Genomic DNA, 16,720 nt, shown 5'->3' with positions numbered 1-16,720 from the left:
GATAATCTGAGCCCATTATGTATTTGTATGTGTACTTGCTAGGCTTACCGGTAGGTGGTGTTGCAAAAAGGTCCTCAGAAAAGTTATCTGATAGAAATTTGGGGGGCGGATTAAAAAAATTAATAATAATAATAAGTATTACTATTAATAATATTATTAAGTACATATAAATGTTAATCATAAGTTATTCCTGCGAATTTAGTTTACTACCCCAAAAACATTAGTCTATTTCATGACAATCTGTTTATACATTAGAAAAACTATACAATAACACTACAAAATTTCAATGAAATAAATCCATATTATATATATAAAAAAATAGAACAAAAGTAATATAATCTTTAGATAAACACACAAAAAATATTGGAGAACATTTTCTGTGGCCATCTTATAAAACAAATACTTAAGTGTCATTCACCCAATAACAACGCCACCAATGCACCGAAACACACAAGCAGCTAATCTTTAGGTCTGTCTTGCTCAATAACAGATACAGCTGACCGTAAGGCAAAACAAGTAGTTACATAAATAAAGTAGTACTCAAAAGGCCAGCATCCATAACCACTTAGTTTACAAAGAAATAATGAACTCACCCATTTTTGAATAAACCTGCTTCATCTGTTTATTCCCACTGATATGTTTTGTTGCTGAAAATATTTTGTTTTTTTGCCATCAGCACTTCAGTTTTATTTTAAACAGTTACATAATTTATTTAGAAAAACAGGCCAATTAAAAAGCATTAATGTGGACATGACCATGATGTTACATTTACCTGACGCATTGTCAGCTTTGGAGGCTGTATCATATTTGTTGGGTGGCACGGGGAAACTAGAAACTATCAAATAAAAGGAATGTAAACAATGATGATTCTATCCAGAAGGTTATGTTTTTTAAAGATATCCTATCCACAAGCATTCATCGGAAGAGCCACATCAGTCCGACTGGCAAACAGTGCATAACATTGACTGTTACTGTTCATATGTTTCCATGTCATTCCATTAACTACACTAAAACAAATGAGGTGGTTACAATGGCACAGTTAGTTAAAATCTTATAAAAGTAATAGCATGTATTCTGTAAAATACTTGTACAGAAAAACAAACAAGTACCCTTGCACTTTTTTGGTGGAGGTGAGGGCAGCAAAGACTCCGATGAGCTCATGTCTAAAATAAATTGCAAAGTGACAATGGTATTATCAAGTGACTTTTGAGATGTAGACATGCATCAACAAAATAGTAATGGAAACTGAAATGTGAAAATCATACTTACCTTGGACATAGTCTTCATAATCTTTCCGTTTTGGTGCTCGTCTCAGTCCTTGTGACATAATGGTCTGTGTAAGGGACAAATTAGAAATTTGTTACATGATATTCACGCACTAAAAAATAAAAAAAAAGCCTGACCAGTAATCAAGTACAAGAATGACATTAGATTTTTATTTTTTTTTTTAAGGTAGATACATCGCTCATACAAGCGTTGACATATAAAATGATGCCGGCAGTATTCCCACCCATTAATGTGAACTGGCCAACCTTCAGTTAACCCTTAAACACATGGAGAAGAGGGAATATGGCAACTCCCTCTGCATGTGGTAAACACACAGCCTTCTTATGCAAATCCTTTGTCCCCAACAGCTTCCTCTTTGATCTTCTGAGGTCACTGTCCACCACATACACGATGTTAAACAGCTTTGACTCACAAGGTAGATCAAACAGTGGCCTTGTGAAGTTTGGATCGATTATATCCACAACCAACATTCCATTTTGCCACTTTTCCCTCACAAACACAAACTGTTCTGTCTGTAACATGAAGCAGTTATTTGGTGCCTTGGTTGATATGAAGTACATTTTGCGCCTCCTTAGCTTTGTGTGTTCCTGGGTGTTTGCCTTTTCTGCTAATCTTTTCGTGACCTGAGCGACTGGATTTCTGCTATTTCTCACCAGTTTTTTAATGGACTGCAGGTGGTTCTCAAATGGAAAGCACGACAACTCATTCAAGGAGCACTGAAAGTTTAAAACATCATCAGCAATGTGTTTGATGGAGTGGATGTTATATGTTGGGAAAGTTTCACCATAGAGTTCAGAACTGGTATCCACAAAATGTTCCAGTAGACTTTGGCCATAGCCCAGGTAGTGTCCTCTTCTGGCATCATTTTCATCCAAGAGAATAGACATTCCAATTGTTAAAGACAGGAAGTGATAATAATGGGCCTGAGACAAAACATCCTGCAACACAAGTGGTCCCGTATACAGCAGAAACTGCCGTAATTCGGTTGCTTTCCAGCGATCAAGTTCAGTCAGAGATCTTGGTTGCCTGGCAAACTCAGCTGGCATCAAACCTTTCAGCTGTAGCAATTTCTGGCTTATTTGTCCACTCTGTCCTTTTTGCAACCTGCAAATTACTGGGCCTCGCAACAAAAAGGTAAGTAGTCTTTTCACAGCTCCAAGAAAAATTAGGTGCATGTGGTCAAGGGGAAACTGTGTGACACAATTGATTCCTAGTTGGGCTAGAGGTGTAGGTTCCTTCTGATGGTTTGGATACTGCAACTGACTAAATTTGTCATTAGTGATTTTCTCACAAGGCACTTTATTTAAGTGGACAACCCTTCTCTCAACTGACGTGGCAACTGACAGACAACGCTCACATCCATGCAAGGCATTATGGCTTTTGATGCACTTCAGAAATGCTCTTGCTGGAGCATCACATACAAATGCACGCAGTGTAACTTTGTGCACTGTGGTCTTGTGTTGGACACCTTTTTGCATAAGCACCTGCAATTCTGCTATTAAATCACAAAGATAGTCTTGCACAGGGTCAGGCTTGTTATTGCCATAATAAAGAGCAACCAGAAATGGCTCAGAGTCGTCAAATTTGGCAAGAATAGGCCAAAAGTGTGTTTTACTGGACTTGAATATTGGCAGACCACCTATATTGATGATAAGGTCTATACTGTCTGTGAATGAGGGTTTTAAGGAAAGGTAATGTTGAATTCCTGGCTCCAAACCATAGTATGTGTACTGGCCACCACATACATTCGTAATTTCAAAACCTGTTGGGGTTGCTAGCAGTGTTCTACTATCTTTTGGAAGTATATGTCCATGTGTCCGTAAGATTCCAAGCAGCGTATTTAGTGCAGTATGTGTTTGACCTGTAGTCGTTGCCCATTCAGCCAAATCTTTGCGTAAGGATGGTGTATCATCTGAATCTGAAGATTCAAGCTCTGTATCAGATTCACTGGAATCAACAGTTTCCTTGTATCCATAGTCTGCATCCTGAGCAACCGAACAATCCCAAGTTGTTCGCCCCTCTTCAGCACCTACTTCTGAAGAAAGACCCTCCTCAAACAAATCCTCTTGAATGGATGAACCCTCTCCAGAAACATCCTCTTGCCTGGCTGCACCCTGCCCAGACACATCTTGCGTGGATGGACCCTCCCCAAACACATCTCCTTGTGACTGTACATCCAAATCTGGGTAGTCAACAAAACTGCTATTTGATGCAGCAAGAGCATCAACTCTGCTTCTCAGCCGACGCCATTCTCGTAGGTATTTGGGATCCATAACTGTTAAATATGATAATAAAAGTAACATTATAACTGAGTATGTGTAACTGTTATCCCATATGACATGTCTGCCTATTATCATAAATTTTTGTATTCAAATATGCGCTTTAATTGTAATTAACATTGTAATGATTGTAAAATTACATTTTTCCCCTTAATTTTGACTTTTTTTTTCACTTACCCAGAAGAAAAAAAATAATCCAGCCACCACAGTGCATTACAATGCAATAGTTGATTTGGAAATCTACTTTTATCTGTATAATTCCCAATTTTCCCCTGGGTCAAAATTGGTCTTCGGTGGTGGCTGACTGGCATGGTCATCCACACAGTAAAAGAGTACCCTAGTACCCACGTGATCCATAAGCCCAATATTAGCAATACATTTTAAATATTCTCGCTTATCCTATTCATTAAAAAAAAAAAAAAAAAAAAAACTGTCAGTACAGAAAGAGAATTACAAATTATTTTACAAAACATAACAGATACCAAAGAAATGTCAAAGGCATCACAATTTATGTATTTACAAATATCACAGCCTGCAGATGAACATTTAACTCATCTTTTTATTAGCACTGTAGAACCTTGTTACAAGATCTCACTCACAGTTTCATCTCACTCCAGTCTAACTTAAATAATTGGAAGATACTAAAGAAATGACTAAATAAATACATAAGTACGTGAATGAACTGAAAAACAACAACCGTAGAGCACTAAGCTTGAGTTGGGAAACATAAATGTACTTTTAAAAGCAAAAAGTTAAATTTGTAGAAAAATGTGTCTAGAACAGACATATGGCAAAAAAGAAATACTGTGATAAAAGCAAATCATAATCTCATTAATTGACATTCACATTTAAACTAATTAAGTAAATTTTACTGTTTTCCTACCTCCACGAGTGCTCTAGTATTGCCTTATTTATATAAAACTGCACTTTTCCTTTTATATCTAACGTTAGCCAAAAAACGTGTGTTGACTGTAAAACAGTAGACTTTAATTACATGCATGTAATTGGTGTAATTAGTACATTTCCATCCATAGTCAATTTTACTGCAAACAATGCGCTGTCAGTTTAATTCAGCGCGTGCAGCACAGCCAAAAATAGACTGGATGCCAAAACGATGGAAGTTAGTATAAGATCTTTTACTGCTGCAGACACAAAGCTCCTGAAGCACATAGGACGCGGCAGTCTATGTGCCCGAACGAGCATGCGGTTTCGTTACACTTTTGTTTCGTCTGATGTTTCTCGACAACATGCTGGTCGCGCCAGTGCGAACGCTCGCAAAAAGCGCAGAAGCCTGCTTCAGTCACAATATACAATAACTGCTCAAACAAAGCTTTGGCGGACGCCAAAAAAAATTCAATGTAGGAAAAACCCTGCTACAGTTCTTTTACACTTAAAATGATGTAAAGAGACCTTCATAAAGCATAACAAAAATGCTTTCAAAGCAAATCACCTCCCTTGCCTTTCATGTAACCACGTGGCACGGCCTCTAACGATAAAAAATATTTAAGGTGATATCAGTAAGACAACACAGATACTTACAAGTCCAAAGTAAAACTCTTAACGTTTTTCTCGCTGTTCCTTTCTTCTTGGTTGCCCTGTCAATGCTCTATCGCGGCAGGTAAACTAAAATGGCGGTATGTCTATCGCGAGATCTGGCAAGTGTTTTTAAATGTCGCGTTGACATTGCTCATGTCTGAATAGGGCTAATTGCCATCTAACGGTTGAGAATTGTAATTGCATGTTTATTTCACTTAAAATTAAAGACCGTCAAATCGCAAAATGTTTATGTTGTATGGCAGAAATTTTTTTAAACAATGCTGTTACGATTATTGCCTCGATATGTCGTCGGGTGGACTAAAAGTTACATGTCTTTTTTTCGGAGCTAAATAATGCCTACAGATAAGACTATTTTATGAAATGACAGTAAACTGTTTTAAATATAATTAAATTGCAAACATGACGGGATACCATATGTCAGCTGCCTGGCCAAAAACTACAATTAATCATCTTTGACTATAAGTGGGCTACAAATAACCGCTATAACGTCGAGCTAAATCAAGGCTAAGTGAAGGCTACTTATATAACATAAAAAATATAAAAATAAACCATAAAACCTTGTAAACGCTGCTCAGTTTGCTAGGGTCGAATATCGTACATCCGACCAGTTATTTTGCCAAAAAATGACATGCAACCAAGTTCAGGGTTCTTTGGGCTGGAAGTGGGTTACATATAGCCGGACTATATCAGGGGAAATATATTTCAGTGAAATTAAAACTACTGCTTGCTGGGGTTGCATTTAACAGCTTGTGGGGATGCATGACATCATATGATCAAATGCAAGTAAGTAACATCCGAAACATTTGAATTATTTTGGCATATACATATAATGCTAATAATGCTGTAGAATAATTAAATGAAATATAAAATGATGCTATGTAAATGTTTCAGTCTTACACATGCATTTGATAACAATATTTGCTTGGGCAAATATTACATTTAAACAATTTTAAGGCTATTTTCTCTATGCTCATCACTGGTCTGGTATAGGGCTGTAGCCAAACTGTTAAAATTAGACTAAAAGAAGACTACACATAGCCCGTGCAATTTAGAGCTAAAACGTGGCTAGACCATGTCATGAAAAGACATGGTTATCTTTGTTTATATTATTGGCAGTGCGAAAATGATGGGATATCAACCATTTCAAGCGCTGCCTGAACAAAAATTACAGTGAAACAGTTTTGACTATCGGTGGACTATCAGTGGACTACAAATAGCCGCTCTGACTACGAGCTAAACCGAGGCTACGCATGGGCTACATAAAGAACATGTCAAAGAAATGAAACCAAACACCTCGTAAACGCTGCTGACTTTGCTTACATGATGAAATATCATACATCTCACAAGTATTTTGTCAAAAAATGACATGTAACTAAATTCAAGATTATTTGGTCTAGAAGTGGGTTACAAATAGCCGGACTACATCGGGTCTATAGTTAAACCAGACGTTGAAATCACGACTATTGCTTGCTGGGTGGGATTGTTGAGCACACAGCTGTAGGTGTTTTTATCCTGATATTCCACCTCCAGAGGTAGAGAGAGACTGATGCTGAGATCAGACACACTGATGCTGGACAATAAACTGTTTCCTTTGTACCAGGAGAGAGTCACATGACTCACATTCACCACTGAACACAACAGTGAACAATATGATGATGATGATGATGATGAAGAGATTGTAATGATGTCAGGAATAGGCAGATTAGCTGGAAATCACGAGAGAATATAGATAATGGGGTTGACGTAGATGAGGAACTAGGACTGATCAGAAATAGATGAATGAATGAATGAATGAATGATGATTTGAAAATCTGATATTGAAAGAATAGTATACTTGTTTAACAAGCAGACAACTGTAACTGCTGAGCATGTAGCTAAATCCAAACAAAAAGAGATGGGTGCACAAATGCTAGCTTATGTAATTAGCCTTCGTAAGACAAGGAGTCAGCAATGTTGTTACAGATTTAAAATGATTAAAATACTTATTTTCTTGCATAAACACGCATAGAATTGAAGAGGGTAATTCCCTACTCACCATAGACAGTAAGATCGAATGTGTTGAGTGGCTTCTCTGAGCTTTTTCTGGTGACTTTATAAAGTCCAGAGTCTGTGGTTCTGGTGTTTGTGATGATCAGAGATCCAGTCTGATTGTCCAGCTTCAGTCTGTCTCTGAATCTCCCATCAGCACTACCATCATAAAACTTGTTCTCATTGTCCTTACCGTAGATTTTAGCTATCCGAATGTTTTCAAATTTCCACGTTATCTCATCATCTTTCTGTATTTCAGTAAGATCAGTGTTTAGACTGACAGAATCTCCCTCTGTCACTGACACTGACTTCACTTCATCACCAAACACACCTGATCAACAAACAGACATAATTACTCAGAATTAGGAGATTTACCAGATTTACTAGAGTTTTTGTCAATTTTAAACAATTTACAAATTGTCAATGTAAAATAATTCTTTACTTCATTTATTTCAATGTACAGGTCAATAAAATGCAGAAAATTTAACCATTTGATGCCATTCGATGAGATGACAATAGGCCTATAACAAATATTGTGAACAAAGATATTTGTCCATAGTCTAATAAAACGTAATGGATAACAGAATGGGTTTATATGTGGACAAAAGATAACATATACAGAAATTAAGTCATAAATATACTTACCACTCAGACTCCATAAGCACAAGCAAGAGATTTTAAACATGCCATATATTTTATTTTGCATTTTGCTTAACGGTTTCAGATAAAAACAGTTCCTAATTTTGAAAATAAAGTCACAACAGAAATCTTATAATAAACATTTGGCCACTGAAAGCCATGGTGAAGCTGTAGAGGACAGCGCTGTGAAGCGGTTTGGTGAACCTCGACAGCCAGTGTGAATAAACTCCTCTAGATGGCACCTCCCTTCACAGACTGTATACAGTATACTGTTTACTATAAACCCTATAGAGTATATGACCTGTTACATATGTTTGTCACATACAATATACCTATTTTAGTAATTAATTTTATATAGTAGTACCAGTGCTGCAACAGCTTAAAAAGCATATTAATGGCTAAAGTCTGATTATACTGCTCTACAGTAATATGTGAGCAGCATGAATGTTTATGTATGTGTGTTTATATGATTTATCAGTACACAAATTTAAATAACGATGTGGGTAATACTCTGATATAACAACGTAAATGGGTTTATGATGAAATTTCCTGAGTTCTCGTAATTAAGATAGCTTGCAAACAATATTTTATTTAAAAAAGGGGTTTATGCAGAATTTTGGTAGGCGTACAGTACAAAATCATTACGACTATATATGGAACGTCCCCAGAAAACATTAAAACCAACATGTGTGTGTGTGTGCGTGTGTGCGTGCATGCGTACGTGTGTGACTGAGAGAGAGAGAGAGAGAGAGAGAGAGAATTAAAGTTTAAAAACAACCTTTTTTTTTTTGTAATCATTTCATTTGAGACCCACTGTGAATAGGTGTATTTTCTGTTTTTCTCTGAACCATTTTGTTCGTTAAGCTAAACATTTTTTATCCCCTTTTATTGATAGCCTATTTTATTTAAATTATTTTTATATAATCAACAGAATGTGCGCGAGCGCTGGGTGTGTGCCTTAAAACCGATCTCTTAATGAAAAACATTATTGTTTTTCTCACGGATCCCACAGAGACAAAGAGGGAAAGAGAGAGAAAGAGAGAGAGAGCGCGCCTTGGAACGCAACCGGACACAACGCGCGCTCCACAGATGGGGAGGGGCGCGCCACACAGATGTTCCTATCAGGAAGCTTTGCTACATAAAATCTTCAAAAACATTACTTGACAACTCATTTATGTTTTTCCTCCAACCGGACAACATGGCTCATCCCCGGATGAGTTTCACGCTCGACCGATTTCCGCATCTGAAACTCGTTATGAGATCAAAGGTCACATATGGAAATTATTAATATTATTATGAGGTCACAAAGGTCAAAGCCATTAATCATATTGTCATATGCCGCCGGTAATCACTACTCATATAACCACCTACTGTGACAAAGAGACAAAAGCCCCCAAAATGAAATTACAAATGAAATTTCAAACTCTAATGTTCACATGAAAGTGAAAGTGAAAAAGTGAAGTGAAGTGACATACGGCCAGGTATGGTGACCCATACTCGGAATTCGTGCTCTGCATTTATCCCATCCAAAGTGCACACACACAGCAGTGAACACACACACACCGTGAACACACACCCGGAGCAGTGGGCAGCCATTTATGCTAAAGATAAAGATTCTCCAGCTTCCAACAGATCAGAAAACATGCTGTTTCTTGCAGCACGAAGAATTTCACAATCCATTACTACATGCTTCCCGGTTTCTAATTCTCTGTAAACATCTGCTGTCTGGATGCTTGCCAACCTTTGTCAGCCCATAATTCAGTGCACAATGCCCCAGTCTTAATCTTGTAAATGTGAAGTGAAATGACATACGGCCAAGTATGGTGACCCATACTCGGAATTTGTGCTACACACACACACACACAGAGCAGTGGGCATCCCTATTGCTTAAGTGCCCGGGGAACAGTTGGGGGTTCGGTGCCTTGCTCAAGGGCACCTCAGTCGTGGTATTGAGGGTGGAGAGAGCGCTGGACATTCACTCCCCCCACCTACAATCCCTGCCGGCCCGAGACTCGAACACGCAACCTTTGGATTACGAGTCCAAATCTCTAACCATTAGGCCACGACTTCCCACCATGCACACATACTTAATCTAATGGTGTCTGTGTGTTTCTGTCTTTCTGTGCACTGTTCTCACACATGAAGAGAGGAAGATATCAGTGATGAGGGGAGATCCTGTGACTCTAAAACCTGAGACTGAAATACAGAGAGATGATGAGATCCAGTGGCTGTTTGATGATGAAGAGCAGATTGTCCTGGCTGAAATCAAGACCACAGAGGTGACTAAATATGAAGGAACTGATGAGAGATTCAGAGACAGACTGGAGTTGGACGAGGAGACAGGATCACTGACCATCAGAGAGTTCATGGCTAAACACGCTGGAGTCTACACTCTGAAGATCAGAAGAGGCACAGAAACCTTAAACAAAAGATTCTTCATTTATGCCGATGGTGAGTCACTCCAGTGAATTTAATAAGGATCACATTCTTCCTCAGTCATTCATTTTTTTTCTGAAGTGAATTCAGCTCAAACTGCTCAATGTTTAGAGGATAATGTCAGTGAGAGCTGCATTTAATGTTTTTACCCAATTTAATTTTCAGCTGAAACTTTTCACACAGCAGTGTAAAGATCATCACTAATAAAACAGCATCTGCATGATCTGTGTGTAGAAATTTCAAACTCTGATGTTCACATACACATATACTTGATCTAATGACATCTGTGTATTTCTATCTTTCTGTGCACTGTTCTCACACATGAAGCAAAGGAGATAGAAGTGACGGAGGGAGATGATGTCACTCTAAAACCTGATACTGAAGTAAACAAATATGATTCGATACAGTGGCTATTTATAGATGAAGAGCTGTGGACTGGCATAGCTGAAATCAAAGGAGAGACTGGAGAGATCTTTAAATATGATGATGATGATGATGATGATGCTGATGCTGATGAGAGATTCAGAGACAGACCGGAGCTGGACAAGACGACTGGATCTCTGACCATCAAAAACGCCAGAACCAAACACTCTGGACACTATTATCTAGAGATCAGATCCAGCAGTGGGCTTTCAACACAGACATTTAGTGTCACTGTCAAAGGTGAGTAGCTGAAGTCAGTATAATAACAATCACAGGTCTTCATTGGCATTCATTACCATAATTCTGTTCTTCTGCAGGTAATTCTGCTCAAACTGCTTCATGTTTATTTAAGAGATTCAAAGACTACATAATCTACAGATCAACCTCATTCAGAGATTGCTCTGTAGATTATTTCATTCAGTTTTAAAATCTCCCGTTGAATACATTGTGAAATAAACACTGATCTGTTGCTCTCCCAAAAAGTACTTCCTTAAGCTGTGGAACGCACTTCCGGGACAGCTTCGAAGCATTACTGAGTTGTGTGTTTTTAAATCGCAGTTGAAGACACATCTTTTCAGACAAGCTTTTGATATGTAGCCACTGACTCGATTGTTGTTTTTATGTATATTTGTGCTTTTATTTATTGCTGTCTACTGTGTTTCTTGTTTTTATTCTGGAAAGCGCCCTGGGCACCTTTTAGGTTGTTGTATGGCGCTATATAAATACAATTTGATTGATTGATTGATTGATTAAGCTTTTATTTATATCAGTACTCTGTATAAAGTTCACTTGGATTTAAAGTTTTGTCTTTGAGTTATCAAATCTGAAGCAGACGTAAAGTTTCTGTTTAAGAAAACAGCAAACTGTCTTCATTTCAAACTGATAAAACAGCATCTGAATGATCATGATGTAGTAATTTCAAACTCTGATGTTCACATGCACACACTTGATCTAAAGACAGATTTGTCTTTGCTTTTCTCTGTTTCTGTGCTGCTGTGACATATAAAGTGGAGGAGAAATTACTGAATGAGGGAGATTCTGTCACTCTAAAACCTTATACTGAAATACAGAGAGATGATCAGATCCTGTGGATGTTTGGAGCTCAAGAGAAGATCATAGCTCAAATCAAAGAAGGGACCGTAGAGATATATGATGATGCTAATATGAGATTCAAAGACAGACTGAAGCTGGACAAGACGACTGGATCACTGACCATCACAGACATCAGAGCTGAACACATTGGACTCTATAAACTACAGATCATCAGCAGCAGCAGAGAGATCTTGTTCAAGAAATTCAGGGTTTTAATACGCTGTAAGTAATTGTGATTTCAGTTTATTTTTTAATGCAGTGTACAAGTGATGATGCACTGAATGAACAGTTTTACACTGAACTGGATTTTAAAGGCAAAGGTACACATTATAATGTGTATCTGTAATTTGACATTCATTTAGTATTTTCCTCAATTTATCCAATTTGTTCAAAATTATGATTAAATGCTGAGCAGGAAATGAATGTACCAATTAAGTATAAATAATTTACCAGCATTTATAAAGATTGAATGTGTATTAAAACATGTATCATTTTGTTATAAAATATTATAGTTATTAATGTTACATAATTAGTACAGTGGCAGATCCTGGCATAGGCAATATAGGGGTGGCACGAGACACCGCCTCAGCTTTCAAACATCTCTTCTTTCACTTCTTTATAGTTGATTCATGAAATTATTTAAATGTTGAAAGCACATTAACATGAGAGCACATGCAGGTGATGTGTGAGCACAGTTCTCTCAGATATACAGTGTGCTCTGTTATTAATTGGCTCTACTCTCGCTCTGATATTGTGTGTGCTCAAACATTATCCTGTGCTCTCGTGAATCTGTGTGTGCTCTGTTGTGGTTTTATTGCTGCTAGAAGCTGTCAACCATCAGACTTTCTCAACTGACCAATGAAATAACATTGTGTACTTTTAAATTGTTAAGAAATTAAAGATCCGTTGTTGTATAGTAAATATATAAATTTCATGACAGGAACTTCCATTTTAGTCAGCCAGTTTTCTAGGTATTTTTATTATTTAATAGTTATTTGAGTTAAGTGCTTTTATAGTTCTACAATAAAAGTGTATCAGTGTATTTAATGTTGCATCTTTATACCTTTTGGGGGTGATGTGTCTAATTTTGCCTAGAGCACCAAATAAGCCAGAACCGCTACTGCATGTATATGTATAACACACACACACACAAACATCCTGAATGAAATTATACTGACTTATCTCCTCATTTCTCTCTTTCTATGTGCCGCTGTGACATGAAGCGACGTGTGTGAGAGTGACTGGGGGAGATTCTGTCACTCTAAAGACTGATTTTACTGGAATACAGACAGATGATAAGATACAGTGGATGTTTGGAGATGAAAACTCTCTCATAGCTGAAATCAAAGGAGGGACCGTAGAGACATATGATGTTCCTGATGGGAGATTCAGAGGCAGACTGAAGCTGGACAATAGGACTGGAGATCTGATCATCAAGAACTCTACAGCTGAACATGCAGGACGTTATAAACTGAAGATCTGCAGCAGTAAAGGGAACACAAGCAGGACATACACTGTTATTATCACAGGTGAGTCGCTCCAGTCAATGTTATAATGATCACATTCTTCCTCATAGATTCAGATGTTTCTGCAGGTAATTCAGATCAAACCGCTTAATATTCAAACTCCATTCAGAGTGTGTTCTGTAGATCATTACATTCTTAAATTAAAGTTAAATTAAAGATTAAAAATGACTAAAGTTGCTGTCTCACCTCAGTATTTCGTTTAGCTTTTATTTATATCAGCACTCTGCAAATTACACAAAAATGTATATTTGATTCTTTTCGGAAAAACAGCAAACTGTCTTTTTTTTAACTGATAAAACAGCATCTGAATGATATTTCTGTAGTCATTTTACTGACTTATCTCCTGATTTCTCTCTTTCTATGTGCTGCTGTGACTTAAAGTAAAGTATATGAGAGTGACTGGGGGAGATTCTGTCACTCTAAAGACTGGTTTTACTGAAATACAGACAGATGATAAGATACAGTGGTTTAGAGATAAAGACTCTCTCATAGCTGAAATCAAAGGAGGGACCGGAAAGACATATGATGTTCCTGATGAGAGATTCAGAGACAGACTGAAGCTGGACAAGACGACTGGAGATCTGATCATCAAGAACTCTACAGCTGAACATGCAGGACGTTATAAACTGAAGATCTGCAGCAGTAAAGGGAACACAAGCAGGTTATACATTGTTACTATCAGAGGTGAGTCAGTCCAGTCAATGTTATAATGATCACATTCTTCCTCATAGATTCAGATGTTTCTGCAGGTAATTCAGATCAAACTGCTTCATGTTCAAACTCCATTCAGAGTTTGTTCTGTAGATCATTACATTCTTAAAAAAGTAAAGTTAAATTAAAGATTAAAAATGACTAAAGTTGCTGTCTCACCTCAGTGAGTATTTCGTTTAGCTTTTATTTATATCAGCACTCTGCAAATTACACAAAAATGTATATTTGATTATTTTCGGAAAAACAGCAAACTGTCTTTGTTTTGAACTGATAACACTGCATCTGAATGATGTTTCTGTAGTCATTTTACTGACTTATCTCCTGATTTCTCTCTTTCTATGTGCTGCTGTGACTTAAAGTGAAGTATGAGACAGTGACTGCGGGAGATTCTGTCACTCTAAAGACTGGTTTTACTGAAATACAGACAGATGAAGAGATACAGTGGATGTTTGGAGATGAAAACTCCCTCATAGCTGAAATCAAAGGAGGGACCGTAGAGACATATGATGTTCCTGATGGGAGATTCAGAGGCAGACTGGAGCTGGACAAGATGACTGGAGATCTGACCATCAATAAATCTATAGCTGAACATGCAGGAGATTATAAACTGAAGATCCGCAGCAGTAAAGGGGAAACAAGCAGGACATACACTGTTATTATCACAGGTGAGTCGGTCCAGTCAATGTTATAATGATCACGTTCTTCCTCATAGATTCAGATGTTTCTGCAGGTAATTCAGATCAAACTGCTTAATGTTCAAACTCCATTCAGAGTTTGTTCTGTAGATCATTACATTCTTAAAGTAAAGTTAAATTAAAGATTAAAAATGACTAAAGTTGCTGTCTCACCTCAGTGAGTATTTCGTTTAGCTTTTATTTATATCAGCACTCTCAAGTCAAGTCAAGTCAAGTCAAGTCAGCTTTATTGTCAATTCTTCCACACGTACAGCACATACATACAGAGAATTGAAATTGCATTACTCTCAGACCCTTGGTGCATACAGTTAACATTAAACACGTTCAGATACAGATAAATACAGTTTAAACATATGTACATACAACTATACAAATGAGGATATTGTAGAAAAAAATAAGAATTAGATCGATAAGTGGCATAAGGCGCATGGCAGATAGAGTGCAAAACCAGTTAAATAAAAACAACACTGTGTAGATATATTTGTAGTGCAAAAGACCTTATCAGTCTAAGGACATTGTAGAAAATAAAAAAAGAGAGATCTGTGCAGATTTGTTTGTTTTGTTTTGTTATGAGTGTAGTGCAAGAAGAGCTTATCAGTCTGTTAAAGTGACAAGTTCGGATAGCTTTTTGCCAGACTATCCGAAGAGGTAATTTGCAGTCAATGTTGGATAGGTAGTGATGATCAGCCAATGCTGCACAAGTGACAGGTGCCGGTCACAGTTTGTTGGTCGGTGGGGGGGTGGGGGGGTGGGGGGGGGGGTGTCACAGAGTCAGAGTTCCTAGTGAGTTGCTGTGTTAAATGGGGGTGAAAGAGGGGAGGGGGGGGCAAGGACGGGAGGGAGTTCAGCTTCCTGACAGCCTGATGTATGAAGCTGTCCTTCAGTCTGCTGGTCCTCGCCTGGAGACTCCGCAGTCTCCTCCCTGATGGCAGCAGACTGAAGAAGCTGTGTGTCGGGTGGGTGGGATCGCCTGCAATGCGGAGGGCTCTGCGGGTGAGACGGGTGTTGTAAATGTCCTGGAGGGAGGGGAGAGAGACACCAACGATCTTCTCAGCTGCTCTCACTATGCGTTGAAGTGACTTGCGGCAGGATGCGTTGCAAGCGCATACCACACAGTGATGCAGCTAGTTAGGATGCTCTCGATGGTGCCTCTGTAAAAGGTGCACATGATGGGGGCCGGGGCTCTGGCTCTTCTGAGTTTGCGGAGGAAGTAGAGACGCTGCTGTGCTTTCTTGGCCAGTGCTACAGTGTTGTTAGTCCAGGAGAGGTCCTCAGTGATGTGCACACCCAGGAACTTGGTGCTGCTCATTCAGTGTGATGGTGCTGGATGTGTTACTGCCGACCCGTACTGCTTGAGGTCTCCCGGTCAGGAAGTCCAACAGCCAGTTGCACAGAGAGGTATTGAGCCCCAGCTGGGCCAGTTTGTGAGTGAGCTGTTGAGGGATGATTGTGTTGAATGCTGAACTGAAGTCTATGAACAGCATCCTGACATATGAGTCTTTTTTCTCCAGATGTGTGAGGGCTGGGTGGAGGGCAGTGGTGATGGCATCATCGGTCGAGCGGTTGGAGCTATATGCAAACTGGAAGGGGTCCAGGGAGGGGGGGAGGACAGACTTGATGTGGTGCAAGACTAGCCGTTCAAAGCACTTCATGAGGATGGGAGTGAGTGCTATTGGACGGTAGTCATTGAAGCAGGATGGAGATGACTTCTTAGGGACTGGAATGATGGTGGTAGCTTTGAAGCATGTGGGGACAACAGCCTGATTTAGTGAGATGTTGAAGATGTCTGTGAAGACCTCAGTGAGTTCCACTGCACAGTCTCTCAGTACACGCCCAGGAGTGTTGTCAGGACCCGGAGCTTTGCGTGCATTGATCCTGCTGAGGGATCTCCTCACACTGTCTGGGGACAGCGTCATCACCTGGTCACCGGGAAGAGGTGGAGTCTTCTGTGCAGTGGTGCTGTTTTGTGCCTCAAAGCGAGCAAAGGCATTCAGCTCGTTCAGCAGGGGGATGGTGTTGTCACAGGTCTGTGGTGGGGGCTTGTAAT

At 38.8% G+C, this 16,720-nt stretch overlaps 2 protein-coding genes across 2 annotated transcripts in view; both read left to right on the top strand.

The window, feature by feature from the left end:
* Positions 1 to 16,720, top strand: part of LOC306874988 (uncharacterized protein) — a 172,322-nt gene that overhangs the window by 50,062 nt on the left and 105,540 nt on the right. The window lies entirely within an intron of this gene.
* Positions 9,953 to 16,720, top strand: part of LOC306874563 (uncharacterized protein) — a gene marked incomplete at both ends in the record, with an annotated part of 37,018 nt that continues 30,250 nt past the window's right edge. Inside the window, 4 exons of the mRNA XM_079424706.1 lie at positions 9,953 to 10,241; positions 10,554 to 10,889; positions 11,658 to 11,963; positions 14,338 to 14,643. Coding sequence (XP_079280832.1) covers positions 9,953 to 10,241; positions 10,554 to 10,889; positions 11,658 to 11,963; positions 14,338 to 14,643 — 1,237 coding nt within the window. The remainder of the gene's footprint in view (positions 10,242 to 10,553; positions 10,890 to 11,657; positions 11,964 to 14,337; positions 14,644 to 16,720) is intronic.

This window comes from Barbus barbus (assembly GCF_936440315.1).
Source record: "Barbus barbus genome assembly, chromosome: 9".
NCBI classification, from domain to species: Eukaryota; Metazoa; Chordata; class Actinopteri; order Cypriniformes; family Cyprinidae; genus Barbus; species Barbus barbus.
This window is presented reverse-complemented; position numbering and strand designations above follow the sequence as displayed.